Source organism: Eumetopias jubatus, unplaced genomic scaffold, assembly GCF_037043125.1.
Source record: "Eumetopias jubatus isolate StellerSeaLion01/CBP00866 unplaced genomic scaffold, mEumJub1_p1.0 scaffold_3, whole genome shotgun sequence".
Lineage (NCBI taxonomy): Eukaryota > Metazoa > Chordata > Mammalia > Carnivora > Otariidae > Eumetopias > Eumetopias jubatus.
The window spans coordinates 45,527,188-45,554,070 of record NW_028274809.1 but is presented as its reverse complement, the minus strand read 5'-3'; the positions used below and the strand labels follow the sequence as shown (position 1 = coordinate 45,554,070).

The following is a 26,883-nucleotide window of genomic DNA, read 5'->3' as shown; positions in this document are numbered from 1 at the left end:
CAGGCCTGAGGGATGATGGAACCTTTGTCTAAACACTTGGCTCATATTGCTGTGGATATTTGTCACCAGTTTAAACTTTTAGCTCAAAGTCACCTTCTGACCTAGGGAAAAGGGATACCATGCTACAAACAGACCCTCAGAGCTTCACTTTGATTTTGAGACAGGCTTCCTGATGAGAGATGAATAGGGGAAAAGTAATGATAATAGTGGATTCAGCCATCTGCCAGGAAGCTACGTTTTTGCTTGTGGAGAGACTACAGTCCAGTTATATCGCAAAAATCATGTTTTCTTTTTCTGTTTATTCTGTTTATCCTCTAGTCAAAGCCTCTGTTCTAATTTTTTCCTATTTAATTCCTATTTGGGGGCTTTGGGATGTTCCTAGATAGTTATATAAGAAGGTATTTTACTTTCCTCAATTCAAGGTTTAAAAAAACACCCTAACTTGCTTTCTTTCATGTCGATGGAGAGTCTTATATTCCTTTGGATCACTAACATTATTATTTACTTAAAAGAAAACATTTAGTTTGCATTCAGCTAACTGTTCCTCACAGCAAAGGCATGCTAAGATAATAACGCTATCCCTATATTGGCCTTTATAGGTATCAGGATTTCCACACATATTATGACTTCTTTATTTTGTACCTGTGAGATAAAATAAAAAGTATTATCCCTATTTTATAAATGAGGAAATTAAGGCTCTAGAACATTGTATTTATAAGGAATTTATAAGGAAGGAGTCCCACTTTATTCTGGTCATCTGCTCGGGGCTAGTGCTCTCTAGGTCCTATTGCCATGTTGAGTTAGTAGAAGCTGAGTGAGCTCACACACACACACAGCGCCTTACTCTCCATTGACCACCCAGGAGGAGGTTACCTGCCATACTTCACAAAAACGTTGCCCAGGGTTTAAATAAGTCTGCCTTGACATCAGTAAAATATGAGGAAGGTAAACAGAAGTTTTCTATATGAAGGAGAGTTTCACTTTTCTTAAACAACTCTACCTGAACCAAATGTGCAAACAGTTGCTAAAATCATTATATTAGAAAAAAAGAATAAAATTAAATGAGTAAATGTACTGCCAAGTTGGTGAAATGCATCCTAATACCAAGGTATAACCTTCAGGGGTTTTGCTTGTTTGCTTTTCCTAACTTGCTTTGTGAATAATCAAGAGTTAGGCAGAGGCCTGGCTCAAGGAAAAAACATGAGATAAATAAAAATTATTTATTGCCATTTCAAACCTCCCAATTATACCTCTCCCTCCAAACCTCCCATTCTACCCCTCATGCCTAGAAGTCACTGCTCCCCCATTCTTCCTCCTATCACACCTAGTAACTGGGAGTGGATTGATAGAAATTATTTCAGTTATGGAGAAATAAGTCCACCAGTCCATCCTACCAGAAATTCTAGCTCAAAAATTAGCAATAACAGGGACACCTGGGTGGCTCAGTCAGTTAAGCATCTGCCTTCGGCTCAGGTCATGAACCCAGGGTCCTGGGATCGAGTCCCGCATTGGGCTCCTTGCTCAGCGGGGAGCCTGCTTCTCCCTCTGCCTGCAGCTCCCCCTGCTTGTGTGTGTTCTCTCTCTCTGACAAATAAATAAAATATTTTTAAAAAATTAGCAATAACATGAGAAAGATGATTTCTGAATTAAACTGTAACTTAATTACTTCTTCAATATAAATCTCTGCAAAGAATGAGAGAGAAATGGCTTAAAAATAACTTCAAACTAGCATAAAGGAATCTGATAGATTCTTCTTCCTCAGGAGCAAATAATAAGCATATGACTGCTATTTAAGATAAATGAAAATATTAATGGAACTGGAGGGTGTTACGCTGAGTGAAATAAGTCAATCAGAGAAAGACATGTATCATATGACCTCACTGATATGAGGAATTCTTAATCTCAGGAAACAAACTGAGGGTTGCTGGGGTGGTGGGGGGTGGGAGGAATGGGGTGTCTGGGTGATAGACATTGGGGAGGCTATGTGCTATGGTGAGCGCTGAGAAGTGTTCAAGACTGTTGAATCACAGATCTGTACTTCTGGAAACAAATAATGCAATATATGTTAAGAAAAAAAAAGAAGAAGAAGATAGCAGGAGGGGAAGAATGAAGGGGAGTAAGTCGGAGGGGGAGACGAACCATTAGAGACGATGGACTCTGAAAAACAAACTGAGGGTTCTAGAGGGGAGGGGGTGGGGGGATGGGTTAGCCTGGTGATGGGTATTAAAGAGGGCACATTCTGCGTGGAGCACTGGGTGTTATGCACAAACAATGAATCATGGAACACTACATCAAAAACTAATAATGTATGGTGATTAACATAACAATAAAAAATTTAAAAAAGATAAATGAAAATATTAAATCTCTATAAATGAATTTATTTGCAATGGAACCCATCCATATTTTTAGAATTCCATGATGAAAAAATCTAAAACTGATGGCCACAGAGCCAACATATTGAATAATGCAGATTTAATTAAAAGAATTATTAGCTACAAATAACCTGGTAAGTTTCCACATGCATACCTCCCTTCTAAGTCAAGCCCACCATTTTGTTTAAGTTTAAAAAACTGAGATGAAACAAAAGTGCAGCAAAGTAAGGAAAGTGTGGGTGAGTGCGAATAATGTGCCTACTTCGTACACCAGTTTCTGCTTTCTGGAGTAATCCTCCCAAAAATCTCCTGGGAGTAAAAGGAGTGAAGAAAGCAGCAGCATTTGGAAAATGAAGAGGCTTGCTGAACAGTCTGGGAAAAGATGGTCACCCCCATGACTGCATCCAAATAGTCCGGGGAGCTGCCTTGTAAATCCCTGTGTTATGAAGCAATTCCTCTCATTCCAAATGCAACCTGGGGCAATGCAGTGTGGAAAATAAGTTTCCAATTTTGAATAGAGACTTTTATGACTATCATATTTTCAGAAAATAAACTCTGAAATAGACATAGCTGGTAGACAGGCATGAGGTAGCACTGGGGCATAGAAGGAATCGTGCTTGGCTTGCTCACACACTGGAAACCACTGCAGAGAATGAAATGTGTGTGTGGGGTGTGAAATGGGAGAGGCGGGGTGATGCTTCAAACCACATGGCCTTGAGACAGTCTCCAATGGAAAGATGTTTTTGTTTCTTTTGTTATTTCCCATAGGAAACCTACACAAGGAGCCAATACAATAAAGCTCTACTGTTTGAAGAATAACATTTTAAAATGGGTTTAAAATATAGTCCAGTTAGAAATTAGTTACATATTTTTTTTACATATTTTTTACATATTTTTACATATTTTTTACATATTTTGATGTATTATCAAAATGACCATAATACAATGGTAGGTAAAATTTGCATTTTAAGTTTTACACTAGGCTTTCATCTCTTTGAGAGCAAAAGTTGTTTCTTTTATTTTTCCATAATATCTAATATTTTCATTCTCATAATCACCTAATAAGCATTTATTGTTATTGCTATATTATTAAATAGTAATGGAATAATAGTATCAACTATCATCTAATGAGCTCCTGCTATTTGTCAGGATCTATACTACATAGGTGGTTTATATACATGACAGTCTTCATAATAATTATTTGAGGTAAATATTATTATTCCAATTTTGTAGATGAAGAAACTAAAAAATAGAGAAATAAAAAAATTGCTCAAGATTATGCAAATTTGCAAAAATTGAGTTTGAAGTAAGTGTGCTAGTACTTGAATAAATGGTGGAAATTTTTTTTAGATTTTCAAGAATAATATTCAATTGGTATATATGCATGGAATAACTATAATGTACCTAATACATAAAATGAATTCATAACATGGAGTGGAACCTGGAAAGCAGAGGTAAGTAAAAGAAGGAAAAGTGCATGTGTGTATGTGCAGTGGGAGTTGGAAACTACAGGCAATTTCTTATTTTGAGGCAGAGTGACAGCTGATCTGACTAAAGTTCTAGAAATGAGCCAGATCATAGAAGGTCTTGTATGCCATGCTTAGGAGCCCTGAACATTATTCTTTATGGGAGCCAGCAGAAGGTTATAGGGCTGGTTATGACGTGAGCAGATTTTAGTTTTATATCACAGTGGCAACAGAGAGGGTCTATATACATGTGAGTGGGAAGTGGCCACATACGAGGCACGGCAGGGAATTTAAATGTATTGCAATAATCCAGGGATTTGATGCGGGCCTGAACTGAGGCATTTGTAGAAGAGAGGGAGAAGAGGTATATTTGGGAAGTATTTAGCAGATAAAATGGTAAAATTTAGTAACTGATCTGAATTTTGCTTGAGTGACCAGGTAACATGATGTTGCCATTAACTGATATAAGGAATACATAGGAAAGATGGTCTTGTCTTAAAAGGACGATCATGAGTTGAGTTTTAGATACACTGAACTTGAAGTGGTTATGGTCCATCAGTGGGAAGCTGGGGAAGGTCAAGATTGCAGAGAGAGATTTGAGAATTCTCAGCAGTTAGCTGTTAAGCAAAACCCTGAGTGAGTCCAAGATGATCTAAGAAGAGACAGGGAAGAGCAGTCAACTAAATCCTGTGAGGGGAAAAAAAAAAAAAAAAAAGCAAAGGGAAAAAGGAGAAGTTACTCATGAAGCTAAGAGGAAAAGGTTGGGTAGCTAGAGGGAGAACTTTCAGAGAATACTCTTTCAGGAAAGCCCAAGTGGTCATCTGTATCAAATAAAGGAGATAGGCCTGATAAAACAGATAAAAGGGGCCCATTGGAACATCACACATTTTAATCCTCATTGTACTAGATCAGCTTAACTGGAATGGAGGGGGCAAAAGTCAGAGTGCATTGGGGATGAGTGAGGGGATGAAGGCACAGGCAGAAGACTATACTACCCTTAAAGCAGCTGGACTAAGAATTAAGAAAGGATGGGAGCCAGACACAGGCCTTGGGAGAGAGTTGAGCTTATTTACCAGATAAGGGGAAAGATGCCAGAGAAAGGAAGTGGCTGTAGTTCTAGCAAAGAGAACATGATTGATGGAGCAAATTCCCCTGGGAAATGGGAAACAAACAAAATTACAGAAGGAAACAAATCCAGAAGGGTTTTCAAAACAAATTCAAAGATTGGGTAAAAGTCAAAAATATGCCATTAAGCTTGGTATCTGTGATGTCTGAAATCAGACTGTAATATCACTTTCTGTGTCTTATTTAAGTGTTCTAAAATTACCTTCAGGTAAAGTTCCCAAATGATCTGCCTAAGAGTCCCATCAGACTGACAGGAGTGTGTATATCTTCCCAATTTTAGATGAGGACCCAAAGGTTTAGTGAGGCTAAACATTCCTTGCAGGTTGCAAAACTGCTAAATAGCAGAGCAAAATCGGGTGTTTTCCCAGTGATTACTTGACTGGGCTTACTTTCCTTACTAAAGTATATAGACTACAATAAGGCTATGACACTTAAGATGCAAGCAACATTTCCACTGAGAATATATTTGTTGTCTCTTGAAACTGAATTTATAATTCTGATTGAGCAGACACCCAAAAAAAGAAAAAAAAGGGAGAGAGAGAGAAAAGAACTGTGAGATGTCTTTTCTCCTTCCCAGGAGAAACTTAAAAAAAAGCATGTAAACATTTTTGAGTTTGAACATTATACCACAGAACTACAGGGACAAGGTTCCATTAATTTATTAATATTAATTAATATTGTTAACATTGCTACCTTCTTTGTAGAAGGCATGTGGATAAGAAGAATCTTGCACTATTGTGATTTCTCTTATACACTGGTTCCTTAGTGAATATATTCAGTATAAGATGAAAACACCTTGATTTCTTCTGAGGGGCTTAGTTTTGAACATATCAATAAAATATAATAAAAACACTAAAGTTGCCAATGTGGCCACAATTTTAAGGCAAAATTTTCCATATGATAGTCTGCCCCCTCCAGCAAATGCTAAAAGTAGATACTTTAAAAAATATTGACTATCATGACTCAACAGTCTTACAGGAAATTTAGATGAAATCTACATGGAAAGAAATTAAGAGAAAAACTGAATTGTCAATATCTTCCCAACTCCATTGTTTTATATAAACTTGCACAACTTGCCCAAATTTATACAATGAATCAATTAATAACTAACAATTTTAGTCTCTTCTCCTACCATTACTACATCTCTCATATGTAAATCTAAATTTTTCAATGTTGTGATCTCAGAGCAAAAAATGGTAGATCAAAAAATGACTGACCTTTAAACATTTTATAAATGTGATAAAAGGCCAAGTGATGATGTATGGACTGTCCTTCAAGTAGGAGCACATTGTTTGATTAAATAGATTTCTTTCTGTGACCATAGATTAACATGATTCCAAACTTACAAGTCCAAGCTCCTCAAAACAAAGCTTTCTCTTTCTGTTTCTACCTCATTTCCAGCATTATGTGCATTTCTGGAATGATCAACACAATGAATTGTAGGTCTGCAGTGACAGTGCTAAAAGTATGAAGAACAGGAAGTAAAAGAGAGAAAAAGAAATATATTCACCTGAAAATATATTTTAAAAACATGTGCCCACTGTATAGTAGAATGATTTACCTAAGCTCCTATGAAGAGGATTTGGGCATCGAGTTATTTTTCCAGAATTGACAGTGAATTTGCAATGGTTTATCTATAAACTTTAATTAGGCAGACTTGTAACTGAAAGGAATAACTGGAGTAGCAAATTACTACCAAGTCACAGTTGTGTAGTCTTGAAACAAGAAGCCAACTGGTCTACATCAAGATCAAAAGAGTGTTAGGCAGAGATGTAATACAGTGGTTAACCAACATGAATCAGAATCACCTAGAGAGCTTCCCAAATCCCATCCAAACCTACTAAATCAGGGTATTTGAAAAGGAGAGGAGCCTAGAATCTATATTGGTAACAAGCTCTTCAGATGATCATACAGCCAAGCTCAACATGGATCTGTGGATTGTTTACCTACTAACCTAAAGAGTCATGGTCAAATCATATGTTGTATTTGTCAATATAAAAAAATTATCTGTATCAAAGCACGTGGATGACACAGTCTGTTGAACATGGCTGACTCTTGGTTTTGGCCCAGGTGGTGATCTCAGGGTCCTGAGATTGAGCCTCCCATCAGGCTCTGAAGCTCAGTGCTGAGTCTGCTTAAAAGACTCTCTAGCCCCCTTCTTCTGCCCCTCCCACCATGCTCTCCCCTCGCTTTCTCTCTTTCAAATAAATAAATCTAAAAATTTATCTTTATCTCTTGATCTACAGTCTACATACATAGAGATATACTCTTCAAAGTAAAGCCTCATTTTAGTTTGAATAGAAGTTATAGGTACTTCTAAATTTATCTGGAAAGAATTAGGAAGCAAAGAATTGCAGCCTAATAAGTGCCATCCAATGTTCTTGGCTTACATACTACTCAGAAATGAACAATAACCAGGGTAGATCTAATCACACAACTATATCCTGTCCATTGAAACTAGAAGATCTGTTCCACTTAAAGTGGCTGACACTCATTGTGGTTGGGACTATAGTTGCTTCCTAACAGTTATTGTCTCTTTTATATCCTTCATAACATAACTCTATTCAGTAGAGTACATAGCTAGTGCTACCTAGCTAAAAGGCTACATTTCCTAGCCACCCTTTTAGCTTTGTGTGACTATGTGAGTAAATTCCAGCCACTATAAGTAAGTTGAAATGGAATGAAGACCTAATTATCTCCATGAAGAAAGAGAGAATCACCACCTTCGTCTCTCATCCTCTATCCAGATGCCTGGAAAGGAAATGTAATGGCTGGAACTCCAGCAGCCATCTAGGAGTATAACTTCAAGGATTATACCCTAGGGATATGAGAGTAGAGAACTAGAAAGAGATTGAGACTTTGGTGACTTTGTAGAGCTAATATACCAGCTTTTCATTACTTAACTAAAAGTTTCTTTTAAAAAGAGAAAAAAAACATTTTTTTAAACTATTGCATTCTGCTAGATGCAGCTGAACCTAGATTAAAACATCCACAATAAAAGAAAAGTTTGCATGTCCTACATGATCCAAAGTACCTATTTCAATAGTAATGTGTTTAAAACAATTTATGAGTAATCAAGTATCTTAAGCTATATATTCATATTCTCTACTTCCTTTAAAATGATCTGATCCAAGTCATACTGAGCAATAAGCATTTGTGTCTTCAAATTTGTATTTTCATGATGAGATCAATGGCAGATATAGCATAACAAAATGCAAGAGACCATGATATAAAAAGGACTGTGAGCCCCTCATCTCTTAGTAATCAGAAGTTGGGTTGGGTCCAGGATATCACTGTAGAGTTGCAACAAGAGGGTTGCAAATTTATGGTCCATGAGCCAAACCTGGCACTCAAATATTGCATTTGGCTTATGCAATGCTTTCTGAAAACATTAATTTTGAATGCCTTAAAGTGGACATGCATCTTCAGTTCTCCACCGGCCCATCATTCCCTGTTGATGTACACTCATTTACTTCACTTGTTTATGTTACCTGCCTGGCCTCTGAAAATAAAATGGTACATTTCTGCACCTTCCCCTCTCTCTGTTACTTCTCTGTTGTTGAAATCAATGATTCATACCAAAGATGATTTTCTAAGATTAAGTCTGTCCATTTCTAATAGCAAGAATGTGTATAACTCACTAGGTGTTAGAACTTCGTTTAGGAATGTAAAAATTATTACAAATGCACTAGTGTTTTCTTCTACAAAAAACAAATAGGAAATCTTTTAAAGCACCCCACCACAACATCACAAACACACATACCCAAAAACTCATGAAAAGCTGATTTTGCCATCTTAACTCTGATTCTGGTTACTTAATAGTTTCAACTAAAGTTAGCCCAACTTCCTTTCAGTTTTTAGGAATTTTATTTTATTTTGTTTTTTCAGTTCTTAGGAATTTAAAAAACCAATTCAGTTCTTAGAATTTATTAACACGTAGCAATGTTTGGGCCTAAAAGGCCTAAAACTTGATTTACTTACTTTTATCTCATCATTCATAAGTATTTCTATCAGGCAGGCACTACGCTCATGTTACATTTCTGGTAAATAACCACAGTCAAATAGATGAAAAATATGAAAGTTTGTAAATATCCACTTACATGTGATAACATGTCTCTCCATTTCAAAGGGGACATATTTGTACGCAAAGTCAATACCACATTATATGACTTAGTTATAACTAAAATTTGAAAAACATACCTGTTTTGCATGTGTACCTTAGATATTTCTTTAGTTTAAAGCATTTACCTAAACTTACTCTTCCCCAAACTTAAAATCCTGTGGAGTTTCAAAATTCTGACACGTTTATTAAGCTTGTGTCAAGCCTGAACAGGGGAAATAAAGTATTGCCAAGTATCCATTCAATATAACTGAAACCAAAATATGCACAGTAAGTTACGAAACTCTGAGTATACTGGATTCTGGAATTCTTTTCTAGATTACCTTTAATTAGGGCCATACTACTTTCTTCTGCTATTGAATTTTTATCACATATACTCTCCTAGGTTGAGTAATAAAACAGAGGAAATTATTTTTTGCAATGTGAATGCAAGGAATTATACTTTTTTCTGTAAAATCTGATATTTGGGATTCTAGTTGCTGTGCTGTTTGGTTATATTGGGGGAAGTGAGGTTGGTATGGAGATGGGGACAGTTTTGCACCAAATAACAAATTTCTAACATTTATGTAAATTAATACTAAGAAAAATTAAGCTCTCCTTATTTTTCAGAAACACCTACAGAGTAATTACAACTATTTGGGGAAGTCTGTTAATATATGGCCTATTCCATATACCTTATGAAACACTCCTTTTGTTTATTCACATGTTCAATTATTTCCACACTTTATAAAAGTAAGTTATCTATTTTAAAATATATTAACAAGGAACGTTGTGTTAATTAAGTTTTAAATTAAAGTTGTTGATTGTTTTGGTGGGTGAGGGGAGTGAACTGTCCCTTTTAAAATTAGATTTGCTATTTCTATTGTAATTCTTCTGTGTTTTTTTCTCTCCTCTTTACTGACTTCTACTTCCCAATTATTTTCCCCACCCTTCCAAACAACGGATGTTTTTCACACCATTACAAAAAAACTCAAGAGTTTTACCTTTTGTCAATTGCTTCATTTTTGAAAACATAAAAAGTTCCAAGATTTTAGAAAGTGCCCCCTCTATGGGACTCTGGACAGATTGTTGGGTATTCATCTCACATTCTTATTTTCACTCTGAAAATTATTCTTAGAACCTGTGGCCTCTAGATTAATTTTATGATCTTCTTCAGAGCAAAAGACTCAGTAGTAGGTATTAAAAAATATATACATACATATATGCATATATCTGCATATATACATATACACAAAAGTATATATGAAAGACAATAACAGAAAAGTTTAAATGTGCTAAGTTTTAAAAAGCTTGAGTTTGATGTTAAATAGTTATGAAAATCTATAATGGCCTATGATGAAAAAGAACATGTCTGGAGAATAAGGATTTAATAATCAGTGGAACCAAATTAAGTATTTTCTTATATTCTATAGCAGCCAGGCATTTTTGCTCAACCATACCATACAACCCAACCCTCACATGAGCAAATTGCATAGGAAAAAAAAAAAAGTTGGTAACCAGGCAAGGTTCATCTTAAAATAGAAAAAAAAAAAAAAAGGAAAAGAAACTTGCGTCTAAAGGATAATGCCCATGCAAATACTCCATGATAAATACATTCTATATATAAGGCATGCTGATTTGCTGCCTTCCGCCATCCAGCAGGGAACCACCACTGTCCTGATAATCAAGTCAGTAGGGTGGGAAAATACCACTGTTGAAGAAATCTGGCTTCTATCAGCCTCTGTCACGGAGAAGTAAATGAGACTGGCTCTCAGTAAGCAAAAGTGGTTTTAAGATCACAAATGAAAATGGGAAAGAAGTAAAAGTCTGTAAAGAGAGAAGAACAAGGAGCCAAAGACAAAGAAAAATCAGTTATCAGAGTGGCTGCAGAGGTTTTTCTAAACAAAGAATTGTATGAAGCAGCTGAAGTTCAGTACAAAAAAGACTCCACCCTACCCAGCTTCTGCTGCGACTTTTCCTCGCTCTGAAAACTCCAGCCCACAGAACAGAACTCCTCTGACTAAAAGTGCCTTTAGTGCTCCGTTTTAAGCACTCTTCTTTTAAACTTCCCACTCTCCACATTCAGGCAAAAGGACTTATCCTAGACTTTCCCAGAAATATTCAGTAGTATACTCTGCTCCATGGCAAATGTAGAAGCTCCAGATTTACAAACAACCTCACTGTCTTCAGATCCGTTTCCCAGGTGCAAATCTGTCAGCCCCCTTCTCAGCTTCAAACCAGAACTTCCTCTTCACGCTCTTCCTTCCCTAGGCTTAACATTCCACCTATTTCCCAAACCGTGCAAGAAACACCACAAGCAAAGCAAACGGCAAACTCACCATCCTCGCCTTCTTCCTGGGCTTTTATTGAGACAAACTGCCCTAATAAAACAGTCAGAATGAGGAGAAGTCTTGCTTCCACCCAGTTTGCCATCATGTCTAAATATTAGACATGTGGGTTCTCCTGGGAGTGAAAAGTAGATTCTAAGGTTATTGTAGCACCATGAAGTCAGCTGCGGGCTCTTTCAGCACCGGCCCCGGGGCAGCCTTTGCAAACCCCCTTTTTCAGCACCAGCTCCAGCACAGTCTGAGAAAACTTTTTTCAAGCGATGCAGCTTTAAATAGGAAGAATGCTGCCTCCACTTCTTTTCCTGCCCCTTTTCAGCTTGTTCAGGCTCATAACCATCCAGTGTCTGCCAAGCAACGGTCTGATTGATGGTAAACAACCAAATCAGAACACACGCCTCTGTGCCTTGAACTGTCCCTTCTTCATTTATGTTTTAAACATAAATGGGGGCTTCATCACAGAAACAAACGTTTATTTCTTTCTTTTTTTTTCTTTTCTTCTTCTTCTTTTTTTTTAAGACAGACTGTTAGAAGAAAATAGTCCTATTCTCCCCTCCCTAATCCTTCCCCCAGACACACACCCCTTCACTTTTTCCCTATAAGCTGAAAAAGACATTAGGGAGGAAATATAGCCTTTTAGCCTAGTTTTTGGAGTCTAGACAATCCAGGACTCTTGTCCACCTTAAACTTGTAAAGGATCAAATTTTAACCCTTTCTTTTTACTGAAGAGGAAGTATTCTTGTCTCCCTGCCAGATTCTGTTTCTTTGCCCAGATTTTGGAAGGGGACTATTAAAACTGTGTCCAATTCAAGTCCAGGTGAAGAGACTGTTTCAGAAATATAAATTTGTGATGCGTCATACTTAAAGATTATCTCTGGATTTCTCCACATCTCTTGTTTAGGGGAACACATCTGCAGGTCCCTCCTGTCCCAAACAGTTCTATTCTGTTGAAAACTAGTCTACTATGTTCGCATAAAGGGATGGGAAGTATGCTGCATTTGGACGCAGAAAGTCTCGCTTCAAACAACTCTGCCACTTAACCAATTTCATAAACACAAACTCCTTTATCTCTGTGCACTCTTATTTTCTCATTTGAGAAAAGGGCTTTGCCCTGACCAGTGTACAGGGTTTAGTGACACTAAAATGAGTAATATATTATTAACTAAGTTCCAAATTACAAAGAGCTACGTAAGAGTAGATGGTGGTGTTATTATTCCTACACTAGTTTTTCAGGAACTGTGGCAGTCCCAGTGACACATGCTATTTAACAGCAATATTCATAAATATTGGGGCCACTTCTCATGTTTGCTAAGATCTTAATGACCTCAGAATGTTCTACATAATCTAATACATTTGCTACCTTGAGTCCACCTAGAATGGCTATGCTATACAATACAGGTGAGTCAACGGTCTATAGTAACTCATCAGTGATCAGGCACCTTGCACTGTGCTAAGCACTGAGGGAGACAACGACCCAAAAGAAGTGAAAGCCATGCCCGTTGCCTTTAAGGAACACATGTAGATGCTAAAAAAAAAAAAACAAATTTACATGAAACAAAGAAATATAAGCTGGAGCATATAAATATGTGTGGGTGCATTAACCCCAGGAGAAATTCTGAGAAAGGAGAGATTATACGGTGCGATTAGGTAAGTAATGCCCTGTCACTTTTAGTAGAAGAAATCCAAGAACCTTTGATTTTTAGCTTGGAGCTAGAATCTCTGGAGAAATATTCCAGAGGGGGGTCAACTTTACAAGCAGCTCTAATGCTACACCTCTCAGTTTAATTTTTCATTTTTATAAGAAAGATTAAAAACACAATTCAACCTCGCACGATTCCCTCCAGTTTCAGCCTCTTCTTCCTAACAAACCAAAAGCATATGGTATGATAGGGATGCAGCAAATATTTTCAGGACAGCTGTGATAAATTAGCTCATCTTTGCGAGCTGTGTGACTTCGGCTTTTCCTCTATGATCGGCTTCAGGATCCTACATTACAACTTGGAAAAGAGTAAAATGTACACAGGTGTTGACCAGGTGTGTTGGTTACATTCAGTATAGAGGACTCAACCATTTCTTAGTCCTTGAAGAACTGATTCTAGGCCTCAGTGCTTAAGTGGGGAGCTCAGAAATCCATCACAATTTCAAGGAAGCCCCTCCCAAGTGTACATATTATAATAATACACGCCTCCTGGGTAAGTTTGTACCAAATCAACTTTCACAGCAACCTTGAAAGTTATTTATTATTTTTCTTAAATCATATATAAGGATTTATGGTTCAAAGAAGTTTACCTGCTCAAGTTTGCTCAACTACTAAGTGGTAGACTTAGGGTTCTATTTCAGAAATATCTGATTCCAAAGTGAGTATTCTCACTTCTTCCTAGCTCTTAGATCAGCCTGACACCAATATTTCCAGTTTCCAAAGAAAAGATGTCTCAGCACCTTCAGGGTCGGTCCTTCCCTCTGTGCTCTTTATCCTATCCCTTCTTGTCTCCTTCAGGACATTACTCTGTGTCCTCCCCTCCATCCTCACAAAAAGAAACAAAAACCCCCAAAGATTTCCCCTAACTACTCACCTTCTATAGTCTCCTTTTTTCCTTCTACTTCCTCACCACCCAGTTATACTTCACCATCCTCATTAGAATATCATCACCAGCACTGCAAGACACATCCATATCTCTTTGTTGATAAACCCAAAGACCTTTTGTCTTTTCTCCCTGTAGTATTCGGTATTCTGACTACTCCCTTCTTACTCAAACTCCTTCCTCCCAAGACTCCCTGGTCCCACATACTTCTCTTATGCCCCCTGCTTTTCTGGTCAAACTTCCTTTTCTAATTCCTTTCAGAGAATTCTTGTGCTTTCCAGCATTGTCCTATCAGTATTTTACCTTCCTTGCCCATTCTCTTGGGCTATTTTGACTATTAGATCCCTGGACTTTATTTCCATTTACGTGCTAATGATTTCCAGTCAAGACTTTCCTCTTCAGTTGTAGATCTGCAGAACTGTATTTCTAAGTGTCTGCATTGAACACCTTTCTCTGCACAAGTCCATGAAACTCAAAGAGTCCAAAATGAAACCATTATCTCTCATTGTTCTTTATACCCATTAACACTGTCACCATTATTCTAGTCCCAAAGATCAGGAACATAGAAAGACACCCTTTCTTCTCCCTCAACCTACATCCAATTGATAGCCAAGTCTTGTTGATTTTGTTATGCATTTCTTCACTCATTTATTTCTCCTTTCTTAAAAAACTAAATTAACTCCCAAGTACTTACAAGATAAAGTTGTATGATATCTTAAAAGAAGAAGTAGGGGAGGAGGAAGTTGGGGGAGGGGAGGGAAGAGGGGAAGAGGAAAATGCCCATTTCTTGGTTTCCATTTCTTTCTGCTTTCCTCTTTTGGCTTCAGCCATTGGAAACATAGATTTTTCCCAGGCACATAAGCAGTTTCACACCTTGAAATTTTGCTCAGGCTCTGACCTTTGCCTGAAACAACAATTTCCCTGGTCTAATTCAGTCCCTTATTCAAAAAGATTTGTTGAATGCCTATTATTTGCCAGGTTCTACTCAAGGATCTAAGGATATATCTGTGAACAACACAAATGAGGTCCCTGATGCTGTGGAGCTTACAACCTTGAGTGGAAAAACAGCAATAAGTAAGCGAGCAAATATGCAAACAGGTAATTTCAGACAATGATATGCTATGAAGGAAATAAATAGTGTGTTGTTTTAAGAGTTGTTCAGAAGTTGGTGGTAGGAAGAATGCTGCAGACTAGGGCCATCAGGGCAGACCCACTGAAAGAGGTAACAGTGAATCTGAGACCTAAAATTCGAAAAAGTATCTATCCCCAGAGAACTGGGAGAAAATGGCATTCCAAGCAGGAACAGCAAGTGTAAGTGGCCTGGAATGTAAGTGGCCTTTCTATGGCTGCCATAAAAATTATCACAAACTTAGTCCTTTAAAATAGTACAATGTAGTACCTTACAGCTCTGTAAGTCACAAGTCTGGGTCTCACTGGGCTAAAATCAAGGTGTCAGCAGGCCTGCATTCCTTTATAGAGGGTCTAGGGAAGAATCTATTTCTTTGCCTTTTTAAACTTCTAGGGGTCACTCACATTCTCACAGCCTCTTTCTCCATTTCAAAGCCAGCAACATAGCATCACACTGACACTTTTTTTGTGGCCACATCTCTTTCTCTGACTGCAGGCAAGAAAGGTTCTCTGCGTTTAAGGATACAGTGTGACTGTGCTGGTTCCACCTGTCTAATCCAGGATAATTTCTGCCATCTCAAGATCTTTAATCACATCTGCAAAATCCCTTTTGACATGAAAAGTACACAGTTTCTGAAGATTAAAACATGGACATCTTTGGAAGGCCATTATTCCTCTTTCCATATATGGGAATAAGCTTTGAACGGGCAAGAATAGAAAGAAAAGCCCTTTCTGGCTAGGGTCAGTTACTAAAGTCTTACAGGTCATGGAGAGGACTTTAGATTTTTTTTTCTAAATGCAATGAGAATCTAAGAAAGATCCCCATTGGAATAATGTGCTCTAATGTGCTGATTTTTAAAAAATCTGAATGGCTTATGAGACATGTGTTCTACCAACGCCAAGAATGGAAGTGAGGACACAAGTTAGGAAGCACTTTTACTCCAAATGAGACATGATGGTGGTTTGGACTGGGGAAGTGCAGTGAAAACAGAAAGAAGCAGAGGGATTCCAGATGTGTTCTGGAAATACAGTCACTGAGAAGTTCGATAAAGGGAAAAATTGAGGAGGACATCTCTGCCAACTAAGAGGATGACAGAGCTGGCGAAGCTTAAGTTTTACCAGCCCACCTTCCTCACAGACAAACCAGCCTGTTCCTTCATAGAACCGAGGGACATGTTCTCTGCAGACCTCGCTAACATCACATGATCTTTACATGTCTGTTTCCCCTATCAGACTGGAAGCTCCCTATGACTACAAACATTGTTTGGTTATTTATATTTGCCCAAGAGTTATTTGTTGAACACATGTCGTTTGGTGAAGAATCAGTGGAACTTGATGACTGAAAGGCCATGACAGACATGGCAGTGAGCATTAATAAAAATGATTCTAAGATGCCAACCTAGAGGACTAGGAAAATGATGATCCTGGTGAAAGAACTATCTCGGCTAGGAAGAGAAACTGGTAATAGAGTTGAAGAAGACCACATAATAGATTAGGCACATCTCTGCACATCTATGCTATGAAATAGCATAACCATAATTTCTGAACAGAAAAAGCCTGCGTATTATGAATATACTCTCTTTCTGGCAGAAAGCCACTGTGAAAATAATAACCATAAGAATAGTAATAATGGGTAAAATATATTAAGTACTTACTATGCATCAAATGCTATGTAAGCACTTTCTATGTATTAATTACTATAATCCTTAAATCAATGCTATGGGATAAGTGCTATTATTTTCCCTGTTTTACAGATGAAGAAAGGAAATTGAGGCTCATAGAAGCTAAGTAAATTGTGTCAAGTCATACATCAAGAAACTACCAGATCCAGGTTTAGAACTCTGGCTGCATAGTCCTCTTGTAACAAGGAGTTGAGGTTCAAAGAAATTATGTTTATTTCCTTAGCTTAAACTCCATCACCGATTTTTTTTTTAATAAATGACAATATTGGGAGAATCCCTTGAAATGCATTTAGCATAATATTTTTTCAAGTAAACAAATATATGAACCAATGAATTTAATTACAAATACTATCTATATCCAAACTTTGTAAATACAGGTTACTTCTAGCTGAGTATTTGTACTAAAAATATATCTTTCTACATCTAGGCAAAATTAGAAATATTTTTTTTGTATTAGAAATTGTAAACTTCTTAAATTACAAACTTTCATTTTAATCTATATATGTTTCAGAATAAGTCATATTTTGAGAAAAGTTTGTGATTTTACATTCCAAAATACTATCTTATCTTCTGAGGCAATCAACAGTCACATTTAGAAGTTATGAAAAGTCTTGTGAGCCAAAATCATAAGTGATCTGATAAATAATATTAGCTTCTGTAGCACCCTCTTCTCTACATACTGTTTGAGTACACCATAGTCTTTGAGACTCACTATAACCCAGTAAAGTAATATGGTCAGGATGATTATTTCCATTTATACTGGGATTCAGAGAGATTAGTGACTTTTCAGAAGTTACACAATGCAAACAACAGTCTCAAACATAGGCTTCCAAGTCCTAGCCCTCTATCCATTGTACCTCACGATAATTAAACTATAATTCAGATTTTATTAACTACCGTATACTTGAAATTTGCTAAAAGAGTAGGTCTTAGGGCGCCTGGGTGGCTCAGTTGGTTAAGCGACTGCCTTCGGCTCAGGTCATGATCCTGGAGTCCCGGGATCGAGTCCCACATCGGGCTCCCTGCTCAGCAGGAAGTCTGCTTCTCCCTCTGACCCTTTCCCCTCTCATGCTCTCTCTCTATCTCATTCTCTCTCTCAAATAAATAAATAAAATCTTAAAAAAAAAAAAGAGTAGGTCTTAAATGTTCTTACCATACACACAAAAAGGTAAGTATGCGAGATGATGGTTGTATTAATTAACTTGATTACAGTTATTTTTTCACAAGGTACATATATATCAAATAATCACTTTCTATACCTTAGCTATACATAATTTTACTTATCAATTATACCTCAATAAAGCTAGAAAAAAACTAAAATAACTGTAACAATAAAGTCTTCAGAATTGTAGTGGTTATGAGCACAGACTCTCAAGCTAGACAGAGTCCAAATCTTGGCCCACCACTTACCAGCTGGTGACTATGAAAAAAATTGCATGTCTTTCTGCAGCTTAGTTTACTGTCTGCATAATGAGAATAATAACATTGCCTACCTCATTGGGTTGTTTTGGGGATTAAATAGGTTGATATTTGTAAAGCTCTTAGACAATGTCTGGCATAAAGGTAATATTATTATATATGTTTTGGTTAAATAAAAACAAGTAACAGCATTAGTGCTTCTTTTAAAAAACATAATTTGTCATCAGTTTAAAATTTAACTGTTAATATGTATACAATGGAATATTACTCAGCCATCAAAAAATAAAATCTTGCCATTGGGGACAACATGGATGGATCTAGAGGGTATTCTGCTAGGTGAAATAACTCAGACAGAGAAAGACAAATACCATATGATTTCACTTACATGTGGAATCTAAAAAAATAAACAAATGAACAAATAAACAAAATAGAAATAGAATCATAGATACAAAGAACTCGTAGTGCCAGAGGGGAGAAGATTTGGGAAATAGGTGAAATAGATAAAGGGGATTAAGAGGTACAAACTTCCAGTTGTAGAATAAATTAGTCACTGGGATGAAAAGTACATATGGGGAATATAATCAATAACATTGCAAATAACAGTATATGGTAACTTGTGGTAACTACACTTACCATGGTGAGCATTATGTAATATATAGAATTGTCAAATCACGATGTTGCACGCCTGAAACTAATATAACATTGTATGTCAGCAATACTTCAATAAAAATTCTTAAAATAAAATTTAACTGTTAAAATTTACATAAAGATGAAAACCTAAGGTAACTAGAAGGAAGTTTAATTATCTACCACAGTATGCTCCAGTAATTCCCTCACTGTGTTTTTTTATATTATGTTTATTAAGGAATGCTTTATTTCCTTTCTTTCTTTTTAAGATTTTTTTTATTTTTAAGTAATTTCTATATCTAATGTGGGGCTTGAACTCACAACCTGAAATTGTCTCATGCTCTACTGACTGAGTCAGCAGGTACCTCAAGGCGTGCTTTAAATAGAGCAAAATTCACATTTTTAGGTGTAGGGTTCTTTGAGTTTTGACAAATGCATACAATCATGTAACCATTATCACAATCTAGAGGATATTTTCTTGCCCCCACAAAGTTCCTCCATTTTGAGCCAATCTTCTCCCATCCCATACCTGGCACCATTGATCTGATTTCCATCCCTATAGCCTTGCCTTTCCAGAGCGTTATATAAATGAAATTTGAAAGTATGTAGTCGGAGGTGCCTGGGTGGCTCAGTCATTAAGCGTCTGCCTCTGGCTCAGGTCATGATCCCAGGGTCCTGGGATCAAGCCCCACATCAGGCTCTCTGCTTAGCAGGAAGCCTGCTTCTCCCACTCCCCCTGCTTGTGTTCCCTCTCTTGCTGTCTCTCTCTCTGTCAAATAAATAAATAAAATCTTAAAAAAAAATAAAAGTATGTAGACTTTTTTGTCTGGTTGTGTGATTTCATCCATGCTACAGCAGTTCATTCCTTTTCTTAAATTTCTATGTTTACATGTTTAGATTTATTCTCTCATTCTTAACCATTAATCTATTGTTTATTAAGCCTAAAAAATCATAAAACACAGATGATTGTTTGTATTGGAATAGACAACTCTCTGTAGCTAAAAATGAGAGTCCATGAGTCAGGGCTTCCCCTCAGGGAAACTTTTTAGATGGCAGGACTAGGTACAGGCTACAAAGGAGAAATTGTCCAGAAACTCAATGACACCAAGGCCATTTATACCAAATGAGCTTGTTATGCTCCATATACTGCTTTTAAAAAATTAAAAGCCTAAGAGTCTTAAGTTGTTTCTCAACAAAATAAGGAGTGATTCAGTTCTGTTGACAATTATGTGGCAGCCAGAGGTCTGGAAATTGTGTCCTTGGTATGGAGAGGGAAGTAAAGGGCAAGGAAATGAATGGGATGTATTTTTTTCACATTTCACAAGCCCATCAGTACTTTGTTTAATATTTTAAATTTTCCTATACATTGGGGCAAACTACTCCTTCAGCTCCTCTAATAACTTCAGTTGTTTTGTAGAGCTGAGGAATTCTCTGCCTTTGAGAGACTATGCAAGAAGATTTTATAAATTTGTTCTTAAGAAAGGATAGAATTCTATATAAAAGAGCCATTTTTAACTGTCATTTATGTTGTAGTTTTGTTTCACATTTCATATTTGTGTCCAGTGTTTGAATAAAAATAATTATACCAGGCATCAGTTATATCAGAGCATTGAATAACAATTTTTTAAAATACTTTTTTAGATAATCTATGAATAATAAAAAGATGCAACCCATCTCCCTCTCCCCAATGCAGACATACCAAATAGGAAATGACCATCAGTGGTCAAGTCTTAATCACTGTGGGAAAACAGGAACTTCTGTTCACAATACCTATTATCACAATTCTTTATAATATTCAAGTACTTAAGAAGCTAAAATGACATTATTGAATGAAAAATATATGATGCATTTGGATTATAATTTCTTATTTAAATGTCTTCAAGTAATCAATAAGCTCATTTTGGTATAAATATACAATTATGAATTCAGAGATGTTCTGACTACAGTAATTGAAGCCTTAATTAAATATTAAAATGTGTGGCTCAGTCAGTTAAGCATCTGACTTTGGCTCAGGTCATGATCCCAGGGTTCTGGGATCAAGCCCCGCATCAGGCTCCTTGCTTAGCAGGGAGTCTGCTTCTCTCTCTCCCTCTGCCTGCCACTCCCCCTGCTTGTGCGCTCTCTCTCTCTCTCTCAAATCAATAAATAAAATCTTATATAAATAAATAAATAAATATTAAAATGTGTCACTACACCTAAAATTTTTTAGAATCAACTTTTTTATATTATTATTTTTTAATTTTATTTTATTATGTTATGTTAATCACCACACATTATATCATTAATTTTTTATGTAGTGTTCCACGATTCATTGTTTGCATATAACACCCAGAGCTCCATGTGCCCTCTTTAATACCCATCACCAGGCTAACCCATCCCCCCCACTCCCCTCCCCTCCAGAACCCTCAGTTTGTTTTTCAGAGTCCATAGTCTCTCATGGTTTGTCTCCCCTTTCGATACCCCCCTTCATTCTTCCCCTCCTGCTATCTTCTTCTTCTTCTTTTTTTTTTTAACATATAATATATTATTTGTTTCAGAGGTACAGGTCTGTGATTCATCAGTGTTACACAATTCACAGCACTCACCATAGCACATACCCTCCCCAATGTCCATCACCCAGCAACCCCATCCCTCCCACCTGCCCACCACTCCAGCAACCGTCAGTTTGTTTCCTGAGATTAAGAATTCTTCATATCAGTGAGATCATATGATACATGTCTTTCTCTGATTGACTTATTTCGCTTAGCATAACACCCTCTAGTTGCATCCACATTGTTGCAAATGGCAAGATTTTGTGTTTTTGATGGCTGCATAATATTCCATGGTGTGTGTGTGTGTGTGTGTGTGTGTGTGTGTGTGTGTGTGTGTGTGTGTGTGTATACCACATCTTCTTTATCCATTCATCTTTTGATGGACTTCTTGATTCTTTCCATAGTTTGGCTATTGTGGACACTGTTGCTATAAACATCGGGGTGCACATACCCCTTCAAATCACTACATTTGTATCTTTGGAGTACTCTCACTCTTTGCAGATGATATGATACTTTATGTGGAAAACCCAAAAGACTCCACCCCAAAACTGCTAGAATTCATACAGGAATTCAGTAAAGTGGCAGAATATAAAATCAATGCACAGAAATCAGTTGCATTTCTATACACCAACAACAAGACAGAAGAAAGAGAAATTAAGGAGTTGATTCTGTTTACAATTGCGTCCCAAACCATAAGATACCCAAGAATAAATCTAACTAAAGAGGCAAAGAATATGTACTCAGAAAACTATAAAATACTCATGAAAGAAATCAAGGAAGACACAAAGAAATGGAAAAACGTTCCATGCTCATGGATTGGAAGAAAAAATATTGTGAAGATGTCAATGCTACCTAGAGCAATCTACATGTTCAATGCAATCCCTATCAAAATACCATCCACTTTTTTCAAAGAAATGGAACAAATAATCCTAAAATTTGTATGGAATGAGAAAACACCCCAAATAGCCAAAGGAATGTTGAAAAAGAAAAGCAAAGCTGGTGGCATCACAATTCCGGACTTCAAGCTCTATTACAAAGCTGTAATCATCAAGACAGAATGGTACTGGCACAAAAACACATAAATCAATGGAACAGAACAGAGAGCCCAGAAATGGACCCTCAACTCTATGGTCAACTAATCTTTGACAAAGCAGGAAAGAATGTCCAATGTAAAAAAGACAGTCTCTTCAACATATAGTGTTGGGAAAATTGGACAGCCACGTGCAGAAGAATGAAACTGGACCATTTCCTTATACCATACACAAAAACAGACTCAAAATGGATGAAAGACCTAAACGTGAGACAGGAGTCCATCAAAATCCTAAAGGAGAACACAGGCAGCAACCTCTTTGACCTCAGCCACAGCAACTTCTTCCTAGAAACATCGCCAAAGGCAAGGGAAGCAAGGGCAAAAATGAACTATTGGGACTTCATCAAGATAAAAAGCTTCTGCACAGCAAAAGAAACAGTCCACAAAACCAAAAGACAACCGACAGAATGGGAGAAAATATTTGCAAATGACATATCAGATAAAGGGCTAGTATCCAAAATCTATAAAGAACTTATCAAACTCAACACCCAAAGAACAAATAATCCAATCAAGAAATGGGCAGAAGACATGAACAGACATTTCTCCAAAGAAGACATCCAAATGGCCAACAGGCACATGAAAAAGTGCTCAACATCGCTTGGCATCAGGGAAATCCAAATCAAAACCTCAATGAGATACCACCTCACACCCGTCAGAATGGCTAAAATTAACAAGTCAGGGAACGACAGATGTTGGCGGGGATGTGGAGAAAGGGGAACCCTCCTACACTGTTGGTGGGAATGCAAGCTGGTGCAACCCCTCTGGAAAACAGTATGGAGGTTCCTCAAACAGTTGAAATTAGAGCTACCGTTCGATCCAGCAATTACACTACTGGGTATTTACCACAAAGATACAAATGTAGGGACCCGAAGGGGTACGTGTACCCCAATGTTTATAGCAGCAATGTCCACCATAGCCAAACTGTGGAAAGAGCCAAGATGCCCATCGACAGATGAATGGATAAAGAAGATGTGGTATATATACACAATGGAATATTATGCAGCCATCAAAAGGAATGAGATCTTGCCATTTGCAACGACGTGGATGGAACTGGAGGGTGTTATGCTGAGTGAAATAAGTCAATCAGAGAAAGACATGTATCACATGACCTCACTGATATGAGGAATTCTTAATCTCAGGAAAGAAACTGAGTGTTACTGGAGTGGTTGGGGGTGGGAGGGATGGAGTGGCTGGGTGATAGATATTGGGGAGGGTATGTGCTACGGTGAGCGCTGTGAATTGTGCAAGACTGTTGAATCACAGATCTGTACTTCTGAAACAAATAATGCAACATATTTTAAGAAAAAAGAAAAAGAAGATAACAGGAGAGGAAGAAAAGGGGAGTATGTCAGAGGGGGAGACGAACCATGAGAGATGATGGACTCTGAAAAACAAACTGAGGGTTCTAGAGGGGAGGGGGGTAGGGGGATGGGTTAGCCTGGTGATGGGTATTGAGGAGGGCACGTTCTGCATGGAGCACTGGGTGTTATGAACAAACAATGAATCATGGAACACTGCACCAAAAACTAATGATGTAATATAGTGATTAACATAACAATAAAAAATTAAAAAAAAAATTAAAAAAAAAAACAAAAAACAAAAGACAACCAACATATTGGGAGAAGATTGGGAGAAGATATTTGCAAATGGCCATGCAAAGGGCTAGTATCCAAAATCTATAAAGAACTTATCAAACTCAACACCCAAAGAACAAATGATCCAATCAAGAAATGGGCAGAAGACATGAACAGACATTTTTCCAAAGAAGACATCCAAATGGCCAACAGGCACATGAAAAAGTGCTCAACATCACTCGGCATCAGGGAAATCCAAATCAAAACCTCAATGAGATACCACCTCACACCAGTCAGAATGGCTAAAATTAACAAGTCAGGAAACGACAGATGTTGGCGGGGATGTGGAGAAAGGGGAACCCTCCTACACTGTTGGTGGGAATGCAAGCTGGTGCAGCCACTCTGGAAAACAGTATGGAGGTTCCTCAAAAAGTTGAAAATAGAGCTACCGTATGACCCAGCAATTGTAGCTGTTTTTCAGTGTTCTTTTCTTTCTTGTTTCAAGTTTTTATTTATATTTTAGTTTCTAGAGTAGAATTTAGTGATTCATCACTTATATATAATACCCAGTGCTCTTCATAAAGTGCCCTCCTTAATACCCATCACCCATTTAACCTATCCCCCCACCCATCTCCCTTCCAGTAACCTTCATTTGTTCTCTATAGTTAAGAGTCTCTTATGGTTTGCTTCCCTCTCTCTTTTTTTTCCCCTTCCCCCTATGTTCATCTGTTTTGTTTCTTAAATTCCACATATGAGTGAAATCATATGGTATTTGTCTAGCTCCATCCCCGTCATTGCAAATGGTAAGATTTCATTCTTTTTGATGGTTGAGTAATATTCCATTTTCTGCTCAATCTATTAAAAATTCTCCAAATTACTTCAATTATTTCGGATATGGAAATTGTCAGTAAAAGAAAGAATTAAGAAGTTATTGTGTTCCTGAGGCATGAGCATCAGCCACCCTTGTTTCAAATGTACCTTGAACATCCTAATATATCCATCCTACCTACTTAAGGGTAGGTTTGAGGGTTCTGGTTTCAAAAGTTATATGCAATTCAACATAATGCACACTTATTGAGAGATTACTTTGAGGATGCAAATATATATAAAATCACATATCAATCACATCTTCTTTAACCATTCATCAGCTGATGGACATTTGGGCTCTTTCCAATGTCCTAAACACCACAAAGACCCAGTGGCTCATTGATTATACTGCTTAGAAATCAGAAACATTCTGTATATTTAGATCATATTGCCCTAATTACTACTGGATTAAAATATGTAGATATCCATATACAAAAACATATACCCGAACAAAAAGAGTTGGTGAAAAGGTAATTCATAAACTTAATTTTGAGTATGATCCTAAGTTAATGCACCCACATAAATCTGAGTCCTCCTTGACACCTAAAGATGAGAAAATCAAAGCCTCCTGTGATCACTCCTACAAAAATTGGGTTGTTATTCCTAATACATAGAAAATACTAACACGGGTTTCACTCACCAGTTGGAGTATATTATTTTAATGGTTTTTTTAAGTATGTGAGTGATATTGTCTCCTGAGATTTGGAAGAACACATGGACCTCATTTTCTTGTTTTACAGAGACTTACTTTTGTTTTCTCTGGAATAATTGCAATCATAAGATATTATTGGATGAGTGAGATTTTATAAATGTGCGCTGTCTTCCTTTCAACATCATCTCCACTTCCATGATTTTGGAATGAGAGGAATCTGGAAAATTGTCCCTGGAACATCTGAAATCTCTTTTTCCATAAATATAATACATAGCTAAAACAATCAAGGGACACTTAGAGAACTTTGGCAATTTCTCTCTCTGTTACTTTAACTATAATCAAATTTATACACATTTAATTGTAAGAAGAAATCCTTTATTAATTTGCAGTTTGTAGTTAATCTTTAAGGCCCATCAGTTGGCTCCAGAAGCCATAGTGTACTTAATTTACTAAATTTATTTTGAATTTTGCTCAATTTTTTATGAATCTATTAAAAACTCTCCACGTTACTTCAATTATTTTGGATATGGAAATTGTCAGTAAAAGAAAGAATTAAGAAGTTACTGTGCTCCTGAGGCATGAGCATCAGCCACCACTCTTGTTTCAAATGTACCTTGAACATCCTAATATATCCAACCTACCTACTTAAGGGTAGGTTTGAGGGTTCTGGTTTCAAAAGTTATATGCAATTCAAAATAATGCACACTTATTGAGAGATTACTTTGAGGATGCAAATATATATAGGACATAGTCGTTGCCCTCCAAGGGCTCACCTGGTTTGGTGGTAATAGACATAAGCATTGATATCTATAATCCACATACTACCAGGATGAGTTCTATTATAGAAGTGCACAGAACCACAGAAAAACAGAATAGGGTAAAAGACATAAAGTCACAGGGAATCTAGAGTTTATGGAGGTGGTAGAATTTAAGCAGAGCTTCCAAGAACAGATAGCTTTCCAACAGAGATTGGCTAAAGGAAGGTTAGGGAAGACAGAAAGGAAAATAGTCAAGTGGCTTAAAGAAATTGTTAATAGCCTAGCAGAATTAAATCTCAATGGTACAATACTGAGGCCACTCAATAGTATAAAACATGAAATATTTAAGTAAAACTTAAATACTTATTAATAAATAAAAAATATATAAACAATAAATAAATTAATACCTAGCAATTTATTAAGTAAAACATAATATTTGGAAAGCATAAAGTACTTACATTAAAGGAAATGGGAAGAGGGCCCAGGAAATATTTAAAAGCCAACTGTAATAAATCCCAACCCTAACAAGAATTGCATCTTTTAACAGTCTAGTCAGTATTTCAAGA

The 26,883-nt window shown here is 36.9% G+C and overlaps 1 protein-coding gene across 1 annotated transcript in view; it reads right to left on the bottom strand.

Annotated features, from left to right (window-relative positions):
- The window catches only part of COL5A2 (collagen type V alpha 2 chain), a 138,760-nt gene extending 127,245 nt beyond the window's left edge, over positions 1-11,515 (bottom strand). Inside the window, exon 1 of the mRNA XM_028123120.2 lies at positions 11,402-11,515. Within this exon, the coding sequence (XP_027978921.1) occupies positions 11,402-11,498 (97 nt within the window). The 5' untranslated portion in view covers positions 11,499-11,515. The remainder of the gene's footprint in view (positions 1-11,401) is intronic.
- Positions 11,516-26,883: the final 15,368 nt, after the last annotated feature.